Raw genomic sequence first — 26,965 nt, 5'->3', positions numbered from 1 at the left:
TTGAAAATAAAGTAGAAATAATAAAAACATCAGAGAGAGGTGAAACTCCATCATTCATTGGCAGAGCTCTTGGTTACAGTTGGTCAACAATAGCATTTATTAAAATAATGTAACTATTCCGACTTACATACAAATTAAGTACAAACCTACAGGCCCTATCAAGTAAGTAACCCGGGGACTGCCTGTATTTTGATTGTATTTTTACCATATGTTCATTAGGAACATTTTTACACTCACTCATGGATTTTGAATCCTGTTCCAAAAAACAAGAAAACAAACTATGTGGGGAAATTGCAACAGTATTATAAGAGCCTAAATCTAATTTCTGGCAGGCAACATATAACAAAACACAATCTCCATAAGCTATGTGCCACACTTGTTTCCTAATAACCCATTTTGATTAATTTAAAATTAAAACTACCTCTGAGCAGAGATATTCCCTCTTATGTACCAGGAACAGATCAGCAAAATTTATTTTTGATCCCACACCTATTTAAAACAGCAAATTAACATTTAAATCAGTTACAAAATCACAGGGTGTCAAATTGTTTGGAAAACTGCCAAAGGCAATAAAATGTTTATTGTTTTTTTATTTTGATTTTGAAAAAAATAATCTCACCAATTCTAGAACATTGAGAATAATTAATAAGAATTTATAAGAAATAATTAAAATTATATAGAATATACTGTAAAAACTGGAATAGATACTATACATTAAAGCTAATAGCTACAAAATTATTATAAGATGAACCTGTTAAATTGTCTTCACCATCTTTTCAGTTAACATACTACTTTGTTTTTAGGCGCTTCTTACTTGGTTAAGAACAAAAATCAAACAAATCAAAAAATAAATGTGATCACCCATTAGCAACTATCTGTACAGAAATAAAATATGGACAACATGACTATTAGTATACAGTCTTAAATGGATAGTTAACAAGAGAAATAACATTCTCTTACCTTACTTACTTACTTTTTTTATTTATATATTTTTTTTTTATTACTTACTGTTTTACTTTATTGAATAAGATTAAGTCTATTTTTTGTTTATTGACCTTTTTTTTTTTTTTTTTAAAACATTCTGGGATTATGTAATGATCTTGCAATTTTCTAACCTGCTTAATCCAGACCAGGGTTGCAGGGGCACAGGGCAGGAACAAACGGAATAAAATCTGGACTGGGTGCTAATGTGAACACACACATATACACACACGCACACACACACACCCCACAGCCACACACTAGAGCCAATTTAGCAACACCAATTCACCTAACCTGCATGTCTTTGGACAGTGGAAGGAAACCAGAACACCCAGATCCCCTGAAAGACACATCAGGACTTTGAATGGATGCCAAATATACCCACAAGTACTTCTACAGGGCCTCTTGTAGCTGGCCTCAAAATTATCCTCGGTTTCTGTTTTCAGTTTTCTTCATATCGTAATTAAATATGCTGCATCTAACCTGCAATAAATCTGAAAAAGAGTACAACTACTTTTGAGGTTCAAATATACAGGTCTTTTCCCCCACTTCCACATCTCAAAGTCATACAAGTTTAGGTTGACTAGTAAAAACAGCTGGAATAGTCATTGGCAACCTATGACACTGAATATGTAGATATAAGTGGTTTAGAAGATGCATGGATGACTTGGCTGGATAACTTTAGCACTCATATAGGTATAAAAATGGAGACTCTAAACAAAAGTTTTGCAGATCGATTCTGTATGTTTTTTTCACATTGTCAAAGGTAGTGTGGTGTGGCAGGCAGTGTGATGTAGTGGTTAAGGCTTTGGACTTAAAATCCTGAGGTTGTGGGTACAAATTCCATTACTGACAAACTGTGACCCTGAGCAAGTCACTTAACCTGCCTGTACTCCAATTGGAAAACCAAAGAGAAATGTAACCAATTGTATTATAAATGTTGTAAGTCTCCCTGGGTAAAGGCATCAGCCAAATAAGTAAATGAATGAATGGCTCATTCTTTCTCTCTTTCTTTCCTAGGTGACGAAGCGGAAGCGGAAGTAGAAGTAGACAATGACCAACAGTGAGATGAATCGCGTTGCCGTCGTCGTCGAAGAACTCCAGGCACTCGACAAACAGATTCAGAAACTCCTGTCAAGACGAAGGTACCTCAGAGACTTGAAGGCTTGGCTGCTGAATAAATCACACTCAACAACTGAAGTCGACGTAACATCAACCCCACCTCGTGCCGCTCAGTTCCAAGGGCAAGTAAGCTTCACCCCCGCGCCTCGTAGGAGCAACGACAACACCGATGAAGACCTTGGAGGGTTTCAGCTTTGCAGGCGGGGGTTCAAGGCTAGAACACCTCCATCGGCACAGGCGAGCATCCCAATCCAGAACCAGTTCGACCCTCTCCGCGTCCCCAGTTTGCCTTCAACCCCGGGTGATGTAATCGTGGTAGGTGATTCGATTGTACAAAACCTCAATATCACATGCCCTAATCGAAAATCTTTTGTTTCTTGTTTTCCCGGTGCTCGAGTCCGAGATGTGATGAGACGGCGCCGACCATCTACGAGAAGCACAAGAGGGCAGTTGGATCCATTATTTTACACGCCGGCGTAAACGACATAAGGCACCGAGAGTCGGAGGTTCTCAAGGCTGACTTCGCAGCACTAGTTAAAGACACGAAGGAGAGGACCCCATCGGCAAAAATTTTCATCTCGGGTCCACTACCTCTCGTCAGACGATCGAATGAATACTACAGTCGTCTGCTGGGTTTAAACAACTGGCTGAGAGGCTTCTGCGAGACTCAAGACATCGGGTTTATTGACAACTAGGAACTTTTTTGGGAACGGCCACGCTTCTTCAAGCGGGATGGACTGCATCCGAATAGATTTGGTGCACGGGTCCTCTACAAAAACATCACTAAGGTAATTCGTCTGTCTTGACTGTCTACTTTTACTTTAAACCCCTTCCGTAATGCTACTGCTTTGATAGGACATAATGGCTTAACACAATCTTCAGTTAAAGTGCACAACATTAATAATCTAATAACCAATCTTAATGCATGTAAATAATCTAGGCAGTGCGGCATAAACACAATAATTTAATTGCAATTACTACTTTAGATCAACAATGCATTAAAACTATAAAAACAGATTGTAGATTACATAAAAAATACACACAGAGCGGCGTTAACAAAAATAACAATAAGTTTTTGTTCCGAATACCAATAACGCGCATAGAATTCAGCTCTGCCCCTCCGAAACATTAAATATGGCACTATTAAATGTTAGAGCTTTAACTAACAAGACATTTTTATAAACGATCTTATTAGTGATAGAAACATTGATTTTATTGCACTAAGTGAAACGTGGCTTAACTCAGACGGCGCGGCTGTTTTAATTGAATCTGCGCCTCCGGATTACAGTTTTACTCGTGCAGACCACCAGGGAAAAAAGGGGGCAAACATTTACTCGAGCCGGTTAAAATGTAAAGATGTTAGTTTTGGTAAATTTAAGTCCTTTGAGTATCTCGCCGTTGTTATTCATGGAGATTCTCACGTTCTAGTATTATCTGTGTATAGACCTCCTAAATATAATGCGTCTTTCTTTGAGGAATTCTCTGACTTAATGTCAATTTTAATTATGAACTAAGACAAGAAAAAGAATTCATGAACCTTCTAGACTCTTTTGATTTGAGACAGCTCGTTAATCAACCTACACATAAGGCAGGTCATACGTTAGACTTAGTGATTGCTAAAGGACTTAAAGTTGATATAAAGCAGGTCATTGATATCGGTCTATCAGACCATTTCCTTCTACTATTTAATATAGAAATAAAGATAGAAAACACTCATGAGAAGCATTTTGTTAAAAAACGCTTCTTTGACTCATCAGCAGCTTTAAAACTTACAAACATTCTAAGCAATCAGTCCATTTATAGTGCCAACTATAATAGCGAGGATAGTGTAAATAGTAAAGTGGAAAACTTTAATTCTAAAGTAAGAGCTGCTGTTGACATAGTTGAACCTGAAAAGACAGTTAAAAAATCTTCTAGCTTTGCTATCCATGGAAGACCCAAAGAGTGTCTGATTTAAAAAGAACATTTAGGAGAGCTGAGCGTAAATGGAGAAAAACTAAACTAACTATCCATTATGAGATATTGAAGGTTAAAATAACAGAATACAATAACACAGTCCGCCTTGAGAGGCGCTGCTATTTCTCTAATATTATAAATAACAATGCTAGTAATCCCATTCTTATTTTCTACAATTGATCGTCTGTTAAACCCAGTTAACACAAAGGAATGCCCCCAGAATACTTCCAGTGAAACCTGTGAGAACATTGCTGTATTTTTCAATCAAAAAATTAATGATATTAGAGATAACATAGTATATCTCCCCAACACTGCAGAACCTCCAAAGCCCCGGTACTCCATTATAAACAAATTAAATGCTTTCACCAGGATAGATTTACCTGAATTACATAGTATAATCTCTCAAGAGAAGGCAGTCATTTTGCAGTTAAATGACCACCTCAATAAACATGCTATTCTTGATAAATTTCAGTCAGGTTTTAGAACAAATCACAGCACAGAAACTGCACTCGTTAAAGTAGTAAATGACTTGCGGGTAAATGCTGACAGAGGCCATTTATCTGTTCTCATCCTCTTAGATCTGAGTGCCGCATTTGACACCACTGATCACAATATTCTTAGAAATCGCCTTAGTCAATGGGTGGGCCTCTCTGGCAGTGTCTTAAATTGGTTTGAATCCTACCTGGCAGGGAGAAAATTCTTTGTTAGTTGTGGTAATCACATCTCAAAGACACATGATATCCGATATGGTGTTCCAGAAGGTTCTATGCTGGGTCCGCTGCTTTTCTCAATCAATATGCTTCCGTTAGGTCAGATTATCTCAGGTTACAACGTGAGCTACCACAGCTATGCTGATGACACACAGCTGTACTATCAATAGCACCTGATGACCCCGACTCTCTTGATTCACTAACACAATGTCTTACTGGTATTTCTGAATGGATGAATAGTAATTTTCTCAAACTAAATAAAGAGAAAACTGAAATTTTAGTAATTGGCAATAATGGATACAATGAGATTATCAGAAATACACTTGATGCATTAGGATTAAAAGTTAAAATGGAAGTAAAAAACTTAGGGGTAAGTGTTGACTGTAATCTGAATTTTAAATCGCATATTCATCAGACCACTAGAACAGCATTTTTTGACTTAAGAAACATAGCAAAAGTTAGACCTCTCATATCATTGAAAGATGCTGAGAAATTAATTCACGCATTTGTTTTCAGTCGACTAGATTACTGTAACGCACTCCTCTCAGGACTACCCAAAAAGACATAAATCACTTGCACGAGTGCAGAATGCAGCTGCTAGAATCCTAACTAGGAAAAGAAAATCCGAACACATTTCTCCAGTTTTGATGTCACTACACTGGTTACCTGTGTCATTCAGGATTGACTTTAAAATACTGCTTATGGTTTATAAAGCCTTAAATAATCGCGCTCCATCTTATATATTGGAATGTCTGACACCCTATATTCCATATCGTAACCTTAGATCCTCAAATGAGTGTCTCCTTAGAATTCCAAAAGCTAAACTTAAAAGAAGTGGTGAGGCGGCCTTCTGCTGTTATGCACCTAAAATCTGGAATAGCCTGTTAATAGGAATTCGCCAGGCTAATACAGTGGAGCACTTTAAAAAACTGCTGAAAACACATTACTTTAACATGGCTTTCTTCTAACTTCACTTTAACTTAATACTGATACTCTGTATGTTCAATTCATCATAATAACTATTCATAGTGGCTCCAAAATCCGTACTGACCCCAAATCTCTCTTCTGTTTCTTTTTCCGGTTTCTTTGTGGTGGTGGCCTGCGCCACCACAACCTACTCAAAGCATCATGATGCACCAACATTGATGGACTGAAAGCCAGAAGTCTACATGACCATCATCATCAAGTCCTTCCATGAGAACCCTAACTACGAAGAGGACTGTTTCATTTATGTTAGGTAGATTACCCAGAGGGGACTGGGCGGTCTCTTGGTCTGGAATCCCTGCAGATTTTATTTTTTTCTCCAGCCGTCTGGAGTTTTTTTTAATTTTTCTGTCCACCCTGGCCATCGGACCTTACTTATTCTATGTTAATTAATGTTGACTTATTTTTATTTTTTATTGTGTCTTCTATTTTTCTATTCTTCATTTTGTAAAGCACTTTGAGCTACATTTTTTTGTACGAAAATGTGCTATATAAATAAATGTTGTTGTTGTTGTAAAGAGGTACTACTTTAATCTGTCATCATTAAATATGTCAATTTTCATTAAGTGCACAACCATCTGATTCATACTTTATAAATATGGTTTTGTTTATATATAAGTGAGTGAATGTTTAGCAAAAAAGAAATTGTAAACATTAGTGACATAAACATTTTATTTTTAATATTTTAATATGAAGCAAATTTATAATAATTCTACCCTTAATACAAGATCAATTTTAATTCTCAGTCTAATTACTGCCTCTAAAGGTTGTCCCTTTATGCAGCCTGTGATTTAATACACAGTACATTATATTATACATAAGATATTAATTATTATACAGTCTGTGATTTGTGACCACAACACTGCAGCCACAATAGTACAATTATCAGTTAGCCAGACAATTTTAAAAAAGTGTTATGGGTTAAAATAAAAGATCTGTTGTAATTACTGTAAAAGATAATTGCCTTGAAATATCCGGAACATTACCACATATCATCCCAGTTGTTTAGAAAGGCAATGATTGTTTTGTACCCAAGGTTACGTGCCTTCAAGTGGCAGGAAAGTATCCTACTCCAGACTATGTTCAATTTATATTATCTTGTTAAGGGGTCAAAAACAAATGAGATCTGACACTTCCTTTTCACTGACCAGTGTCATTAAGTTTCTATGTTTATAGATTACATAATAATTTAAAATTTCCTATGATACATAAGTGCAGTATTAAATCCAGAATGCAGATGACTATAGTTGCGGTATTGGAAACAAACTTTTCAAGTCTTCACTAAAAAAAGCATGCTAAATGAGCTCAGTTTGGGTGTATTTAGAGTGAATTTGAGGAGAAGGACCAGCTAACAGGAAAACAGATTTACAAAATATTACCACATACAAAACAAGATTGCTGCATGCAAAGTTGGACTGCATGGCCTACGATATTGTCAGCATTGTCAAGAAAAAACTAATTAGAGGAAAACACACATAGGGTGTGTGTACAATGATAGTCTTGTTCCATCATTTTACACATGCTGCCAATCAACATGGATAAAGGCAACGTTTGGCAGGTAATCAATAACTCTGAATAAGAGAAATACATTCCATCTAGAAGAGCTGTCACCAGCCATACAGAAAAAAAAAACATTTTAGCAAGAAGATGCTATAGCTGAGAACTCAGCTGCTTACAATAAATAAGCTTTTACTTTAAGTAAGGTCTAAGAATGCAGAAAGAATTGAGAGATCTATCAAAGTAATGTTTCTATATATTTGAAATCAGTTATACGACTGAAACAAAATTGTTCAGACAGACGTGCAGAAGACAGCTTTGCCGAAAAGCTATAAAGCTTCTCAAAGGAAATTTGACTGTATGTGTTTATAATATTGCATGAAAAATTATGACTGCACATTAACCCACCACAGTGTACCAAGCTTTGGTAGCATATTTTCTAATACATTGCAACTCATCATCAATAACAGATTTAACATGTATTTTAACGGTAGAGGCAAGGCTACCAGAGCATGTCCAGAATACTAGTCCCATGAGAAGGGGTTTTCTCAACTCCCGGCTGTTGGTTAATGGGCTGAACATGCAACTGACTCCTGAGCATGTCAATGTGTTCCTATTTCCTAAAAAAAGAAAGGTTTTCAGTACTGTAAAGAGACATTTTGTGACATGTTTTCACTTAACATTAAAATTGTTACCTGCATAATATTTCCTTAAAATTGAAATGTTTTTAAGCGAGTTTATTTTCTGCGTTAATAAACAAGATGTCTCTTAACAGTTATTTATTGATGAAAGGGGTTGGACAATTGATTATGAAATGTGATCAAAATGTGCACAACTTTTTTACATGCAATATATCAGTAATTATATGTAGAAATGACAAGGTTAACAAGTAACTGGGAAAGAATTTAAAATACAACACAAGAAGACAATTACTACAGAATACACCAGTCATACTTAAGAATTCTGGGTAAGATTCTCAGGTCAGATGTCATTTGCTGGGAGTTTTGGTTTTGCACAACTTCTTTGTCAGCAAGCTGTATCTCTTCTTAACAATACTTTATATAGACCTGGATTTATTTAAATTTAACAACTTAAATCAGTTTATTGTTTTTTAATAAATCTGATGGACATTTATATTTTGAAACAAGTTTTAGAAGATTACTCTTTTTGGATTACAAATGTAAATATTTGTAAGCTCTCTAAAGCTTTTTTTGAATTTTATTGAAAATGAATGGCTGGATCTTGGGAATGTTGTGAAGAAAGGAGTCAAAGAAGTGTGTCAGACAATTAATGGCTTGTTTGATTTTTACCTTACAGAATGTGCTAAAGCCTATATGTCAGAAACTACATTATAATAAGATGATGCCCAAGAGATATTAAACTACTGATGGAGACATGATTAATTGCTATATTGCCCAGTGTACAACAAAGTCCCAATTATTTTAGCACAGCATATTTTTAGCTCCCAGTAAAGTCAGTCACAATATTGTGTTTTAATTTTTGAAATCACAGAGATTGGCTGTAATTAGGTCAAAAAATTGTAGCAGAATTATCACTTTTATACCCAATGTCAAACTTTTGCTACATTTCACCAAAATTCCTGGTGACCACGTGCTAAATGGGTTTATTTTTCTCTGACTTTTGTTTTTCACTGTTATGATTCTGTTTTTACAGAAAGTTGTATTTATCATAAAATCTAAATTATTTTGTTTATTTTAAAAGTCAAACGTACATTAAAAACTGTTCAACCATGTAAAACCTAACCAGGCAAATATTACTCTGCTATCAAAGGCAAAAGATCACTTATTAAATATGTCAAATTTGTCAAAGTTTTTAAATGTTACTCCTATTTGTTTGCAAGCTAAAGGATCTACTATAATATCTGTGTTTAATAACAATAAAAGAGAACTGTAAAACTAAACAAAGAAAACAAATCAGAAATGAGAAGACAGTGTGCAGTATTTCAACAAATTCAAAGAGTAAAATTAAAAACAAAATAAAAAACAGCTTTGGTTTGCAAAGTATTAACATAAATCAGAGAACTAATCCTCTTTTCAGCTAATCTCAATGCTCACTTTATCATCACATCCCACACTTGGGAAAAGAAAAAGAAAAACAGACTCCTGCCCTGGAGACTTTGTATAATAGAGGAATATTATGGATGCATGTATTAATGGACTATACTGCTCGACGAGCAGATTAAAGCTATAATTTTTAAAAATCAAAAGATATTTGGATACATATCCACAGGGAGACTATAGTAAGCTGTAAAGTGAAATGGAAACAATAACATTTTGATTTTTTATTATACTCAACTATCACATTAATGTGGTTCAAAAATCAAGGTTTTTATTTTTGTGAAAAACACATTACCATAATACAGTTTTTGGATCTAAGGTGTTACATTCTACTCACCTTCTGCTCATTTCCTCAACAAAAAATAACAGCCTGCTCTGATGTGGACAGTACTGACAGCAAACTTGATCTATGAATTTGCTGTCATGAGTGTGGCAAATCTGTCAGACCAGCTGTAATTAAATGCCTCAGTGTCAGATGTTCAATTTAGTGCTGAAACATTTAATTAAAAACCGTTTTGGATTAAACAAGTGTCAATAATCCAGTTAATTCACATGTTACTCTGGCAGCAGATGATAATACTTAAAACTAAATTATTGTCAGACATCTTGGGGGGGGGGGACTTGCTACCCAAAAAATATTTTTTTTATTGATTATTAAAACTGCTTATACATTTTATATTGTTATTGAAAAGCTACAAAAGGCAAATGTCAATAAATGCTGGCAGTGCAGATACACTAGATATGAAACTTACCGATGCAGAAATAATTGGATCAAGTGGAAAAAATACATGTAAATTGTAGTAGTCTGCAGAAAATAGTAACTTTAAGCTTTTTTTTTAAAAGAATAAACAAACTACCTGCAATGTACTGTAGAAATTTAACTGGGATAAGAACCCTATTTATTAAAATGATCAAGAAACAAAACTAAAAATATAATTCTGTTTTTTGGTAGCTGTAAATGTTGTTCGTAATAATGCATCATATATACCACCCAATCACAGGCTGAGCTGTCATAATTCCTAGTCTACGCAAACTCACCCGGAAAAATTGAAAGCAGATGGAGTAAAATATTGCAAACAATATTCTACTATAAATAATTTTACCTGCTACATTATTGTATGTATTTGTGTACTGTGCACTGCAGGTGGGAAATAACTGAAAAATGTTTCCTACTGAAATTGTAAAGCCTTATGTTGTGCTGCACTTTGGTCTGTGCCTGTTGTATTGGGGTTGGGGCAGCTGTAGCACCCCTGGTTTCCACTATATATATGGGGCACCAGAGAACACCAAAGCCTCAGACACAGTAAAGCACCACATGTTATTAGGATCAAATAAAGACTTTTTATTACTTCCAGACATTTCTTCCCAATCCTCTCTCCAGTAATTAGCCACAATAATACAATAAATGAATAAAAAAGTACAATTCTTCCTCCTTCTCTCCTCCAGTTGAGTTTGCCTGCTGCTTCTCAACTCTGACTCGTCCATGTGTGGCAGTAAGCTTCCTTTTATGTTTCTGAGGTCACACCATGTTTTCTAGTAAGCAGTTCTGGGTCATAATGAAAGTAAGACATTACTCCCCAACAGCACCCTCTATTGGAATGTAGAGACCCTGACAGGGCTGCATTTCCAGACTCCATATCTCATGCAATCCTGTGGGTGTCCCAACTAGTTTGCCATGCAAGGACCATTGCCACCTAATGTATGAGAGACAAAACTGCTCGCGACTCCAGGCTTCTGCTGGTCCGTCCATTATTTTATACAGGCATATGTTTCATACACACATACTATATATATATATATATATATATATATATATATATATATATATAAATATAAAATATATAATGTTTGTAGATTTCACTTTCACCAAATAACAAATCTTTTTGTCATATCACCTATGTCCATATATTCAATTTCTTTTTGCTGTTCCGTTATTTTACTGAGTAATAATTTCCGTTTGTTAGCACTAATGCGATCTTTATTATCAGTTTTTTGAGACTTCTCTAACCTGCATTGCATATGTATTGTGCCAACGTTTTTGAACCTCTTTACGACATTCTAATTTGTCTTCTACTGTTTGTCTTTTATTTCCACCCCCATTTGGACCTAATAGGTTTTCAGTTCACCTCTTGGCACAAAATCTGGAATCTGGAATTATCTCTCTGAAAAAGTCTTGTCTTGTCCCAAGATTTTTTTTTCATAATAGAGAGATTATACACATTTGTCCACAATTAACGAATACAGTGGAACCTCGGTTCACAAATGTCTCGGAACACGTACAAATCGGTTTACAACCAAAAAGTTCGCCAAACTTTTGCATCTTTTCACAACTACACACTCGGTATACAAACAATCCAGTTTCCCTTTCGGTTTGTGTGCATGATTTCCGCACGTGTTCAATCTCTCCCTGTGAACCGCGAGTAAGAGAGAGAGAGAGACACACACACACACACACACACAGCGCCCGGGAGAGACACACACACACAGAAGCGCGCGCGGGAGAGACACACACACACACACACACACACACACACACACAGAAGCGCCACACAGACGCGCGCACGAGAGACAAGAGAGACACACAGACACACACACACACACACACACACACACACACACACACAGACGCGAACGAGCTAAACACACACACACACGTGCACGCACAAGCGAAAGACACACATGCGAGCGAGAGAGAGAGAAGGAGACGGGCTGGACGCATAAGGCCGAGAAGGCATTTAAAGAATGCACCGGGCTTGCTTTTAAAGAGATAGATCCGAGCATTGTTTTAACCTTGTATTTAATGAAGACTTTTTTCTATTGGATTTTAACCTCCACTTCACTTCTGTTTACAGAGATCGGTTCGTAGCGTGCATTGTTACTTTTCTTGGTGGTTTATTAAATTATGGATTTTTCAAATGTTCATTTTTTTTCCCTGTGCTTAAAACTCATTAAAAAAAAAGTGTTTTTAGTGAGCGGTTCGTAACGCTATAGCTCGAACTATTGCAGTGTTAGTTTTCTCTGTTGTTCAAGGTTTTCTCAGTGTTATTCAATGTTTTTACATTTAGTTTACCATTACGCTGTGCATTCTATGGTATAATTAACTATATTTGTACTTAAAAATCTTTAAAAAGAAGATATTTACATACAGTTAATACGGTCTGGAACAGATTAATTGTTTTTACATACAATCCTATGGGGGAAATTACTTCGGTTCACGACCAAATCGGTTTATGACCAGAGTTTTGGAACGAATTATGGTCGTGAACCGAGGTTCCACTGTATTGGTGTACTCTACACTGAATATTGAAAGGCAGAATCTCTATAACAGTACTACTGGATTCTAAAACCTAGTTTTTGTTTTTTTTTACTTATACTGTGTTAGAGGTCTCATATACTGTATATTACAGTTGGCCCGTCTTATCTAAGGGCTTGTCATCTATGGTTTTGACCCACCACAGTTCAAAATTAAAGAAAAATAAGTAAAAGTTTTTTTTTTAACATTAATATGCCCTACAATTTGGGGCTGGTCTCGTTCATTGTTGGATATGAGGTGTTACGGGAGCTCTGTTAGCAGTGGTATTATTTCATTCCACTCTCACCTTCAATTGCACATTTTGTAACGGGGACTTCACAGGTGAGATGGTTCTCCACAACCATATGCAGATCCATTCAACACAAAGATTTGTATGCAAAATTTGCGACAAACACTTTCACGCACGCAGATACCTTACTAACCATCTCAAAACACATTCCCTGATGAATTCTTTTCAGTGTCAACACTGCTCCAAAACCTTCACACGCCAGAAATATCTGAAAGCACATTTAAACACCCACTCCACTGAGCAAACGCATTCCAAACAGATCTTTGAATGCACGATTTGTTCAACAATGTTCCGAGTGCAGAGATTTCTCAACATGCTTTTATAAACACACTCCACTAAATGAATTATGCAATGCTTCGACACAACTCATTCCAATTCCCTTCAGTGTCAACACAGCACTAAATCGTTCATGCACAAACATTGCATTCACTTATCTGCTGCTTTCCAAGAAGATACTGCCATTCACATCCAAGAACATAACATTAGCCTTCCTACCGCACTATGTGCTTCTTGCAATGCTCTTCATTGGCCAGCAGAGGTCAACAAATCCAGACATTACACTAAGTGTTGTCATGCCGGCAAGGTGTCTTTGCCACCGCTATCTAAGCCCCCTCTTTTATTAGAAGACCTCTTGACTGGCAAGAACCCGCTGTCCCGAAATTACTGTGATCATATCAGGGAATACAACTCTGCTTTAGCTTTCACGTCAATGGGTGCACACATCGCTCAACCATCTGGAAGAGGACCGTATGCTTTCAGAATCCACGGTCAAATTTATCACCAGGGGCCTCATGTATAAACGGTGCGTACGCACAGAAATGTTGTGTAAGAACTTTTCCACGTTCAAATTGCGATGTATAAAACCTACACTTGGCGTAAAGCCACGCACTTATCCATGGTACCTCATGCCTTGTCGTACGCAAGTTCTCCGCTCGGTTTTGCAAACTGGCGGCACCCAGCGTCAAAGCAATGGTACTGTTCTTGTGTGATTACTCATTATTTTCATGACGCGGCTTTATAAATACACAGAAACTAACCGCATATTGTTTATTAGTGTAATGCATCTGATTGTAATTAACTTCGTAACAATATAATGGTCCAGGGAACAGCCATAGTATTCCAAATACCATAACTGCTTTAGCGTTGTTACTCTCACTTCTCCTTCTTCTTCTTCTTCTTCTTTCAGCTCCTCCCGTTAGGAGTTGCCACAGCGGATCATCTTTTTCCATATTACTCTCACTGCACCACTCGGAGTATTTATATCACTGTATCTGAGTGTGAATCACAGCAGCAGCTGATCGGAAAGAGAATTATCGGTATACAGCTTTAAGGACACGCATTCTCAGCCACTGCAAAATGTTTTAAAGCCTTTCCTGTACGGACCTTGCGGTTAGGGCTGTTCGATATAACGATATATATCGGATGACAATATGAAAACGTCTATCGCTGCACATTACGCTATCGTTTGTTTCGTGGTGGTGCAAAATAAACTGTTTACGGCAATATTTTTTTCATTGTTTTGATGGCCACCATGTGGATGGAGACACACTAGCATGGCTGATGAAGACGAGGCAACACCAGGTAGCTCCACACAGAAGGACCTTGTTCCTAAACGAGGGGCTACCTCTGTAGTATGGAGATGGTTTGGATTTGAAGAGTCTGACACGGACCAGAAAACGGTACTGTGCAAATTATGCTGCAAACCGATCGCTACCACAGACTCCAACACGACAAACCTCTTCTACCACCTCCAAAAAGCACGTGAGCGAGCATGCAGAGAGTTTACAACTGAGAGGCAGGCCACGTAGGATATTACAGTTGTAAAGGTACTATTTAAACGAGCATGTTAAAAGCTTGGAAGATTAATTGCTACCAAAACAATTTGCTTAAGGCATAATTTTCCTGCAGCGTTTGCTGTCAGCGTTAATCTTGTTAAAATTACTGTAGCGTCTTCCAGGCGTAATGGCGATCGAGCGGTCACTTGGTTAGTTCCTCTTTATTAAACACAAACAAAAAAAAATGGTTGCTGTTGGCCACAACCACGCCGAACAGACAGCAATCCAAAAACAAACTCTCTTAGCTAGGGGTGACAAGATCGTCGTCCACTCCTCCTTTTTCACAGCGCTTACTCCCTAACCCCCCCGCCCCGGCTCCACCCCCCATCCCTCCGGAACCTCCTTTACCTTCCACTCTATTACAGTCCATCAGAAATAACAGGGACAACAGAATAAATAACTGAGAGGGATGTAAATCACAGAACACAAACTGCAGAACAGAACTCTACAATAAAGAACAGAGCGCTACATTACGTTTACGCCACAACTGCATTAACACGGCAAATCTCCGTTAACGAGTTACAGCGGATCGCCCCGTGCTTGGGGCTGGGCGGTAGCAACACGTTAGCGCCGTCCAGTCCACGCGCGGGCGATCAGCTGTAACTCATTACGGAGATTTGCCACACTACGATGTGCAAATTAACATTTTACTAGAATGTAGCCTAAAAAATATTATATTTAATATATTTTTGTCGTAAGCCTTATTGCTGCTACAGTTTGAAGTACAATGTTTACATTTGGTTTTGACAGTTAATGTTAGACTTGTATTTATTTTGTTTAAAGGGTTTATTGGCCTTATATAGTTTAGTTGTTAGTGCTTTGATCCTTTTATATTTAATATATGTTGTGAGAGTTATTGCTGCTACAGTTCACATTTTGTTTATGTCAGGCATTTTATATAGCAGTATTTTATATTGGGCCTATAGTAATTTGTTTGTGAAAAGTGTTTTATATTTGATACATTAACATTTTATGTTTACATTCTAAGTCAAACATTTGCTCAAATGTTCTAAATAAAAGAACAGAAATAATTACAAGTTGAGTACTTCTCATTTTTGATTTTTAATTTAAATGAAAAAAAGGAGTGGTGATTATATAAACTATTCACTGAATACAAAGAAAATGTACTATATCGTGATATCGGGATATGAAATGAAATATCGGGATATAAGATTTTGGTCATATCGCACAGGCCTACTTGCAGTTCAGAAACAGTTTAATCCCATGAACTTTAAATGCACTCAATCAATTGCTCCTTGTAGAACGGTTTGTACTTATAAGTACAATCACCCCACTGTAAACTTGCACTACAGTTATAATATCTCACAACCTGGGCCACTTTATAAAGCGCGTATTTACATATGATGACGATATCATTTTTAAGGTGAAATGCATCAAAATATGTTTGTTAAATTATACAGATAAAACTTTAACTTCATTTAAATAATCTATATTCTTCACTGGGAGTGTCGTGAAGGATAGAATAATTAAACATGTACTACGAAGATATTTCAATGTTCTTTAAACGTTTTGAAGAATCGGCGCTAAGCTTACAGATGGCTTAACGTCTATTACAGAGCTGATTGTATGGCGATCGGTTACTTGGGGAAAGAAAAGCAAGGACTCTTGGGCGTACGTAATATATATTGAATATAAAACAGAAAGAAAATAACAACACAGCTAAAAACGCAGTGACAAATTTCGACAAAAGATAAATGCTTGTCATGAGCACGAGGCTCATGAAACACATGTTTAATAATGTGCTTTAGCTCCTATCATCATGAAAATGATATCACGTATACATCTCAGTATTTTAGTTATTCAGAGAGCTGTAATATCACAAATGTAATGGACTCTGTGTCCAGTTGGAGGAAGAGAGCCAGTTTACGAAGCAAGTAGTGATTCACACACATAGATCACATACGATTAGAAGATTAAATACAAAACAAAGCATTTAACGTGCTACTTTAATTACAATGTAATTTTGAGAAACTGGTTAATTAAACGATTTTAAGATGAAGTTTATAATGTTCTACTAAATGACAAAATAAACTACGTGATTAAAGTGATAAATTCAAGATTAAAGTTGACATTTCGTGCTTTTTCCCCCACCGTGTGCCTTTTTTCTCTGTACCCTAATAAACTTTCATTTGACACTCAAACAGTGGGCTTACAACTCTTCTTTTCACGGCAACTTTGATATGTGACTTCTTTTTTATTTCCGGCACTGTGCGATTTTGTGAATGTGAGCTTTCAAGTTTCTCCAACACGCTATGTCACTCGATCAACTTCATTTTGTTGATTATACCACGGTTTATTTGAACAAATAGTATGTTTTTCCTTTGCCTCCACTTGGTATTCTCTGAAATTCTTATATTTTCCCCATGCTTTTCCCATTGTCTTTTCACAGAAGGCTGCGCTTAAGGGCGATTTATATATGATTTGCATATTCAAATAGGCGTAATTCTGGGAGGATTTGGGGCGTTACATAATCTTGGCGTGCACGGCGTTAGTTTTCACGCTGATCGGGATTTATGTAGCGGAAGGGCGTGGAAGTTAGATGCGCACAGATTCCTGCATCTGGATTTTTCTGTGCGTAAGCACATTTCGGCTTTTGTGCTTACACCATGTTATAGTGCGAGTTCTACGCACGGCGTTATACATGAGGCCCCAGGTCTCTCCTTTATATAACAATCCTGACACGTCACCACAATACGGTCAGCTATATATCTTCGATTCTGCTGAGGCTACCAGTCACCATTTGCAAAAGGAATGTAATAGCGCTTGCAGTGACATTTTGTTGCTTCAACTAGACAACATGATACGACAGGTTAATCCATTCGCAAAGTCTTACATGCAAATGCATAACATTATCACTCACGGTAACCCTGTTACTGCTGTACGAAAAGTGTTCATGGAAAATCCAGGTCTGGATATGAGAAGGTATAACGCCCCGTCCTATCAAACTGATGTTGCTGCTATCTTTGTAGGTGAAGACGGGGAACCTCCTGCACAACGCAACATTTGCATATATCCAAGGGGAGATGCTTGCAAGCATATCTCTGTTCTCAATATGAACTGTGACCCCATGGTTTGGCTGGCACATACAATTAACCCATGTTGAGGAAAAGCGAAGCGAAAAGAACGCGAGTCACACAGCTCCAATTTTATGCTTTCAGGCTTGCCATGAGATCTTCATTTAGTGTCTTGCATTCCAGTGGCAAACTCTTCCAGCAATAAACCATTGACGCATATGTCAGAACAGAAGGCGCGCATCTACATTACCTTCGCTCACATCAACAAGATTTGCGTGTAGAGCAATACAGGGGACTTATGGATGCTGTCACTACGAAAGCACATCACCATGACCTCCGCCCTGGACAACTGATCATTCTTCCGATTGCGGTCCGCCAGTTTTCAGTCACGGACGATTGTGTGTTTGTTCGTTCTGTGCATTGTTACAATGTTGCTTTTCTTGCTGATTTATTACATTACCGATTTTTCAAATGTTCATTTTCTCCCAGTGCTTAAAAATTATTAAAAAACCGGCCTGATTATATGGCATATGGTACGCCGCGGGTTGGCTAGTACACCAATAATCCAGATGTCCTTCATTCTCTCGAAATATGGAACCAATATAGGAAGCACTTTAAGACAGAGATGCTTTTAACTGATGCACCTCTACATGACAACCACCTTTTTCCATACTCTCAAATTTATACACTATTTAATACTAGGAACATTTCTGGGGTCAAAACACTAAAAGACTGGTACATAGATAATGTCTTCACATCCTGCAAACAATTACACTTCAAATTCATCTTCTTATCAACACAATTCTTCACAACTACTTTCAAGGCATAAACTTTGCTAAACAGAACCTGCCCAATTTTCCTCACCTACCACCCTGTTCTATTCCAGAAGAAATACAGATCAGTCTTAAAGACTCAGATAGCATCTCTACAATTTATAAAAATATTTTAAAGTCCCTTCCTTTTAAAGACCCCAGAGTTTTTTTAATTTCTTCTGTTCTCCCCAGCCATCTGACCTTATCACTGGATTAATTGTATATTTATCTTTTGCATTTTTGTTTTTAATTTATTCATTATTATTTTAATGTCATTTCAGTGTTTTTCTTTGCTTGAAACTACAGTATATGTTTGAATCCTTGTAAAGCACTTTGAGCTACATTCTGTGTGTCAAATTGTGCCATAGAAATAAATGTTTTTCTTCCTTCCTTCCCCCAGTCAAAGGTAGGATATGGAGACAGATATTGCCTACATTTCATTGTTACTCTTTTTCATTTGAGTGTTCAGCAGCACAAGGCTTCACAATATTTTCTCGTATATAATTTTTGATTGTGATCACTACTTCCGTTGCCTTCAGTTAGAAGCTGTTCAATTAGCCTAAGAACATTTTATTAGAACATTACATCATAATTTGATAATTTTCATTCTCTTATCAGTAGTCTGTCATAAATGTGAACAATTATCTAATCTAGTTTAAACTATAGGCAGAAGAGTCCTGACAATGCTATATATATATATATATATTAAAATGTAATAAGCAGTTATATGGGAATAATGTTTTTTTTTCTTTGATTTTCATTCTACTTTTCTAGGTTTTCTAATTGTTCAATTAATCCATTATTTACTAATTAGTGGGTCTGATGCTAAAGTAGTTGCAGCCTTTGATTATTCAGTGCTGTTTGCCTGGGTGTTTGCTCTGCTCGTTTTTAATTGTCATTAATAGGATACAATGAAGGGGGAAAACTGCACAGAGAAATATTTCTAAATGTCTTATAAATGTAAAAACAATGCTTCTGTGCTTTTCTGAATGTAGAATAAGAGACAAAATATACAAGCTAATTAAATGAGATAAGCGTTATCAGGTAATGTCACTGATTATGAATCTGGTTGGAACAAAAACCTGCAGCCACAGTGAGTCCCCAGGATTGAGTTTGGGAAGCACAGTTCTAGACCTCTGAAGATACGCAGGTAAATTGGTGGAATATGTTTTTTCCCCCAAATCAAACTTAAAATCCTTGCTAATAATGCAAAGAAACCAAAAAGTCCCAGAAGGAGTTTCCTACATACATAAACTAGGACTCGCTACTGTACTGTTATATTCAATCTCTTTAAAAGATAATATTTCAGAAATTCAAAATAAAAATGTTTACCTGAAGGCAAGATGATTTACTTTGAACTGAGTCTCAATAACACCAGTGGTCCGAAGGCGAACTCTGAGTACATCTGTTTCAGTTGGCATGTATTCTGGGGCTATGATCCGACTCATATTATCAAAAAAGCTGTTAGGACAGAAAATAAAAACTCAGGTTAGCATCTGTGATACAAATTAATGTTGTTTTTTTCAAAGGCAATTTCATTTGCTTTTCTCAAATTATTAGAAATTTGAAGCACCACATAAGTTGGTCCTGGGTATGATGTTAAACTGCATCCGGCCCTGCAAGCGGTCCTCCAACTTGCAGGGAAATCATGGGGGTTGGTGGCAGGATTAGCCGTAAATAAACTTCACAAAGCTCCGAGACTACAGAACGGACTCCTTCTTGCTCTCCACGGGAGTAGCTCTGCTGCAGCCACTCACAGGAAGGCTGCTCGCATCATGAAGGGGATGGGGGAAAGCCCTCGGGAGCCCCTTCCCCGGAAGAGTCGAAACCGTTGGAGAACCAATAGGGTCAGGTCTGCTGGGGATCGGAACTGGTGTGGTGCTGAGGTGTCGCCTATTGCACAGCAGAACTCGGGTCCCAATTTGAGGCGGCTCATACGGGTGGGCGCATAGAACGTCTTGTCTCTCCGCAAGATGATCATCTTCCTCTGCTGTCAGAGGAGCTGCGTAAACTCCACATTTCAGTGGCGGCACTCTCCGAGGTGCAGGTGCGCAGACTGGGGACTGGCCAGTTCTCTGTAGATGGATACACCTTTTATTGGTCTGATGGTTGTCATACTCAGGGAGTAGCTGTTGCTATAGCAGATTGGCTTGTTGTTGCTACTCTTAGTATCCAGATTAGGTCCAGAAGGTTACCACCTACTAGGAAAATGAGCCTGGACTTGGCCAGACTCCAAGACCAGGCTGTTTCTGATGAGTGTGCACAAAGTTTGTGTGAGGAACTTGCAGATTTGGGTATGACTGCCATCCTAATGTGATGTGAGAGACCTTCCGTGACAAGACCCTGAAGGTTGCTGAGGGTTGTTTTGGTGTTACCGGTGTTCCCAGAAGTAGGCATTTCATCTTGCAGGGCACCCTGGATATCATTGAGAGGAGTTGCAGCGCACGGCTCAATGGCAACTCTGGTCTGTATCGAGAACTGCGAAAGACGGCTGCGAGGGCTCCGAGGGCAGATAAAAAGGCGTTTCATAGAGGAATCTGTGAGCAAGTGAGACACCATCTGTGGTCTAGCAAACCCATGTCCTGCTTACAGAGGAATCAAAGCATTACACACATCTGAATCTGTTCCTCAGGGCAGCTGATGGAACAGTCCTTACGGATGACACTGCAGTTGTGACCCACTAGGCTGGCTGCTTTGAGCAGTTGTTCAAAGCTGATCCTCCAGCTAGGACGTTGGATATCTCTGGGTCCATGGTATTAGCTGTGAACCACCCAATTTCACTGAGATTGTACAGGTGGTAAACCAGTTGAGGGGGGGAAAGGCTGCAGGGATCTGTGGTATCTGGGGTGAACTTCTCCAGGCTGGTGGTAAGGCTGCCCTCCTGGCATTGCAAGCAATCTTTGCTTCCATTTGGGAGACTGGCATCATCCCAACTGACTGGAAAACAGGACTTGTTCCTATCTGGAAAGGGACGGGTGATCGCCTGGATTGTGGCAACTACAAGGGGATAACACTGCTCTCGGTGCCGAGTAAGGTCCTTGCTAGGGTCGTCCTCAATAGGATCTGTGATCACTTGCTCACCTACCAACGACTGGAACAGTCTGGTTTTACGCCTAAGAGGTCTACCATCAACCACATCCTGGCACTGAGGGTTCTCATAGAGCGCAAGCGCGAATATCGTCAGAGTTTCTTTGCAGCCTTTGTCGATTTTCGAAAAGCGTTCGACTCAGTTGATCGAGCTGCCCTGTGCGGCATCCTGAGAGTTCGCGGGATCCCCTCGAGGTTGCTGGATATCATGGCTGGCCTATACACTGGTACTGTGAGTGTTGTGCAGAGTGGAGGCAGGACCTCTGTGTTTTTCCCAGTTGTTTCTGGGGTTCGTCTGGGGCATGTTCTTGCTCTTACTCTGTTCAATGCTTGTACGGACTGGGTGTTGGGCATGGTCGTGGGGTCCAGCGGCTGTGGGGCATCGGTTGGTGAAGAAAAATTCAGGAATCTTGACTTTGCTGACGATGCTGTGAACTTCGTGGAGTCAATGAAGGTTCTGATTGGGGAGCTCGAGAGACTGAGCGAGGAGTCTGAGTGTCTGGGCTTGCGAGTGTCCTGGATAAAAGCCAGGGGCCTCATGTATAAACGGTGCGTACGCACAGAAATGTTGCGTTAGAACTTTTCCACGTTCAAATCACGATGTATAAAACCTACACTTGGCGTAAAGCCACGCACTTTTCCACGGTACCTCATACCTTGTCATACGCAAGTTCTCCACTCGGTTTTGCAGACTGGCGGCACCCAGTGTCAAAGCAATGCTATTGTTCCTATGTGGTTACTCTATTTTCCTGACGCGGCTCTATAAATACAGTACACTAAAACAAACCGCATATCGTTTATTAGTGTAATGCATCTGATTGTAATTAACTTGTAACAATATAATGGTCCAGGGAATAGCCATAGTATTCCAAATACCATAACTGCTTTAGCGTTGTTACTCTCACTGCACCTTCTTCTTCTTTCAGCTGCTCCCGTTAGGAGTTGCCACAGCGGATCATCATTTTCCATATTACTCTCACTGCAGCACTCGGAATATTTATATCACTGTATCTGAGTGTGAATCACAGCAGCAGCTGATCGGAAAGAGAATTATCGGTATACTGTACAGCATCAGACACACGCTACCTCAGCCACGGCAAAACGTTTTAAAGCCTTTCCTGTACGGACCTCGCGGTTCAGAAACAGTTTCATCCCAAGAACTATAAACGTACTCAATCATTGCTCCTTGTAGAACTGTTTGTACTTATAAGTACAATTACCTCACTGTAAACTTGCACTACAGTTATAATATTGCACAACCTGAGCCACTTTATAAAGCGTATTTACATATGATGACAATATCATTTTAAGATGAAATGCAGCAAAATATGTTTATTATATTATACAGGTAAAACTTTAACTTCATTTAAATAATCTATATTCTTCACTGGGACTGGCGTGAAGGACAGAATAATTAAACATGTACTATGAAGATAGTTCAATGTTCCTTAAACTTGTTAAAGAATCAGCGCTCTAAGTTTACAGATGGCTTAACATTTATTACAGAGCTGATTGTGTGGCAATCGGTTACTTGGAGAAAAAAAAGCAAGAACTGCATGGGCGGCCACGCCAATACATATTGAATATAAAACAGAAAGAAAATAACGACACAGCTAAAAGCAGCGGCAAATTTCGACAAAAGTTAAGCGCTTGTGCCATGAGCACGAGGCAGCTATGCAGTGTCATAGCGGGCGTGGCCATCCGCCGTGCATAAGCTACCTCACTGACATTGGTGGGTGAAGGAGCCACCGATTCTTTTTCTGCCCAGGGCCACCACAAGCCTAGAGCCGCCCTTGAGTACTGTTGCAATAAATAATTTCATCGATGGTCGTGCACAATCGCTGCGCTGTAAAACCAATGTTTAGTAACGTGCTTTAACTCTTATCATCATGAAAATGATATCACGTATACATCTCTCTCAGTATTTTAGTTATTCAGAGAGCTGTAATATCACGAATGTAATGGATTCTGTGTACAGTCGGAGGAAGAGAGCCGGTTTAAGAAGCAAGTAGTCATTCACACACATAGAGCACATAGAAGATCAAATACAAAACTAAGCTTTTAACGTGCTACTTTAATTACGATATGATTTGAGAAACTGGTTAATTAAATGCTTTTAAGATGACGTTTATGATATTCTACTTTAATGACAAAATAAACTAAATGATTAAAGTGGAAATTTCAAGACTGAAGTTGACATTTCGTGCTTTTTTTCCCCCACTGTGTGCCTTTTTTTCCTCTGTACCCTAAAAAGCTTTCATATGACACTCAGACGGTAGGCTACGACTCGCCTTTTCACGGCGACTGATATCTGAGCATTCAAGTTTCTCCAACACGCTATGGCACTCGATCAACTTCCATTTGTTGATTATACCACGGTTTAATTAAACAAATAGTATATTTTTCCTTTGCCTCCAATTGGTATTCTCTGAAATTGTTATATTTTCCCCCGTGCTTTTCCCATTGTCTTTTCGCAGAAGGCTGAGCTTAAGGGCGATTTATATTGATTTGCATATTCAAAGAGGTGTAATTCTGGGAGGAGTAGGGGAGTTACATAAAGCGCGTGCATGAGCGTTAGTTTTCACGCTGATCGGGATTTATGTAGTGGAAGGACGTGGAAGTTAGATGCGCACAGATTCCTGCATCTGGATTTTTCTGTGCATAAGCACATTTCAGCTTTTGTGCTTACGCCATGTTATAGTGCGAGTTCTACGCACGGCGTTATACATGAGGCCCCAGGTGTGTGTCTGTTTGCAGAAAGTGTGTTGACCTTGTTGAGAGGTTTACTTACCTTGGCAGTGACATTCATGTCTCTGGTGTCTCTTCCTGTGGTCAGTAGATGGATTGGGAGAGCATGGGGGGTCATGAGGTCGCTGGAAAGGGGTGTGTGGCGCTCCCAAAATCTATGCAAAAGGACGAAGGTCCAAGTCTTTAGAGTCTTGGTGCATCCTGTCTTAACTTGACTATATGGTTGTGAGACATGGATGCTATCCAGTGACCTGAGACGAAGACTGGACTCCTTTGGTACTGTGTCTCTCTGGAAAATCCTTGGATACCATTGGTTTGACTTTGTGTCGAATGAGTGGTTGCTCATGGAGTCCCAAATGAGGCACATTACCTGCATTGTGAGGGAGTGTCAGTTACGGCACTACGGCCATGTGGCACGTTTCCCGTGGGTGATCCGGCTCATAAGATCCTCATTGTTGGGGATCCATGTGACTGGACCAGGCCAAGGGGTCGCCCATGTAATACCTGGCTGCGGCAGATAGAGGGTCATTTCCGGAGGGTAGGACTGGACCGCATGTCTGCCTGGGGGATTACCAACTGGGATCCTGAGCTATTTCGATGTGTCGTGGGTGCAGCAACACAATGTACCAGTGCACGCTCCCCAACTTGACTTAAGTAGCACTTAAATACTACCATTTTCCACAAATAATCATTTAAAAATAATCAGCAGAAGGCATTAACGTGTAGATTTTACAGGCCGAATACGCAATGCTTTCTCCATAGGGAAAGTACACTGTACACATAAATAATGCTAATTGTTTTTCAGCATTTGTGTGACATGGTTATCAGAAGCGAAGGGTTTTCTAAATGTCAGACATTACATGTCAGTTTTGCTCAGAAGTGTTGGGCTAGCAGCTATGTTTATCCAATAATCATTGAAACTGTCCAGATAAGTAGGGCACTTAAAATGTTAGAAAGCATGACAAGTTGACAAGTTTGAAATGAGAGGGAACTCCAGGGCAAACCCGAAGGACAGAGCATCAGAAGAACTTGGATAAGAAGCCTGTCACTTCTTAACATTATATTAATTTAAAGAGAAGGAAAAAGAAAAGTCTCTGAGGTATTCTGGAAGCTACACTGATAATCTGCCTACCATATATCAGTCATAAGTGTCATATAGAAATACAGTTCGCTTTACAAAGCTCTACAGTTGTGCTTGAAAGTTTGCAAACCTTTTAGAATTTTCTATATTTCTGCATAAATATGACCTAAAACATCATCAGATTTTCCCTCAAGTCCTAAAAGTAGATAAAGAGAAACCAGTTAAACAAATGAGACAAAAATATTATCATTGGTCATTTACTTATTAAGGAAAATGATCTAAAATAGGTAATGAAGGTAATGAATGTTCTTTAAGAGGTAAATACAGGCATCTTTGAAAGTTAGGAAAAAAAAAGGTTAAAGGTTTCAACCTACATCAGAAAAAGACGGATAACATATATAGGAGGGGAAGGAAAGAACAAAGCCAGGGCAGAGAAAATAAGGATTGGTAAGAAATAGCTGACATTAAAAGGGGATGAAGGGAGAGTTTAAAAAGTTAGTTTTTCATTAAGAACTGGAGAAATAAGTGATCTCAGGTTAAAAATAAGTTTAGTTTCTCCAGCTTTTCACTAACTTCATCTTTAAGCATTAATGTTTACTAAGTTATCAAGTCAGGTCAGGTCAGGTTGGGAAGCACATGCTGGTACAGCATGTTGCTGCACCCACCACATGATAAAACAGCTCGGGATCCCAGTTGGCAACATTCCAGGCAGACACGCGGTCCAGTCACAACTCCCAGAAATGACCATCGATCTGCCATAGCCTGGTCCAGCTGCTTGGACCCTCCACAATGAGACAAACCCCAGAATAAACTGGGGAAAACGCAGATGTTCTGCCTCCACACCGCACAGCACTCACAGTACCACTGTACAGGCCTGACATGACATCAAGCAATTCAGGGGTATCCCATTAAGTCCCAGGATGTCCCACAGGGCAGCTCAATCAACTGAGTCAAATATTTTACCAGACTTGACAAAGGCTGCAAAGAAACTCTGCTGATATTCACGTTTGCACTCGATGAGAACCCTCAGTGCCAGGATGTGGTTGATGGTAGACCTCTTAGTTGTAAAACCAGACTGCTCTAGTTGCTAGGAGGTGAGCAAATGATCATGGATCAAATTGAGGATGACCTTAGCAAGACACCAGACACCAAGAGCAGTGTTATTCCCCTGTAGATGCTGCAATCCAGGCAATCACCCTTTCCTTTCCAAATAGGGATGACAAGTCCCATTTTCCAGTCAGTTGGAATGAAGCCTGTCTCCCAAATGAAAGCAAAGTTTGCTTGCAATGCCAGGAGGACAGCCTTACCACCAGCCTGGAGAAGTTCATCCCAGATACCACAGATTCCTGCTGCCTTTCCTCCCCTCAGCTGGTTCACCACCTGTGCAATCTCAGTGAGCCTGGGTCTTTCACAACTAATAATCTGTAAGGACCAGTC

At 38.8% G+C, this 26,965-nt stretch overlaps 1 protein-coding gene across 1 annotated transcript in view; it reads right to left on the bottom strand.

The window, feature by feature from the left end:
* The window catches only part of gnav1 (guanine nucleotide binding protein (G protein) alpha v1), a 345,398-nt gene that overhangs the window by 104,021 nt on the left and 214,412 nt on the right, over positions 1 to 26,965 (bottom strand). The window contains exon 5 of the mRNA XM_039739505.1: positions 19,945 to 20,073. Within this exon, the coding sequence (XP_039595439.1) occupies positions 19,945 to 20,073 (129 nt within the window). The remainder of the gene's footprint in view (positions 1 to 19,944; positions 20,074 to 26,965) is intronic.

This window comes from Polypterus senegalus, chromosome 17, assembly GCF_016835505.1.
Source record: "Polypterus senegalus isolate Bchr_013 chromosome 17, ASM1683550v1, whole genome shotgun sequence".
Classification (NCBI taxonomy): domain Eukaryota; kingdom Metazoa; phylum Chordata; class Cladistia; order Polypteriformes; family Polypteridae; genus Polypterus; species Polypterus senegalus.
The sequence above is the reverse complement of the archived record's forward strand: the minus strand, read 5'-3'. Positions and strand labels throughout refer to the sequence as shown.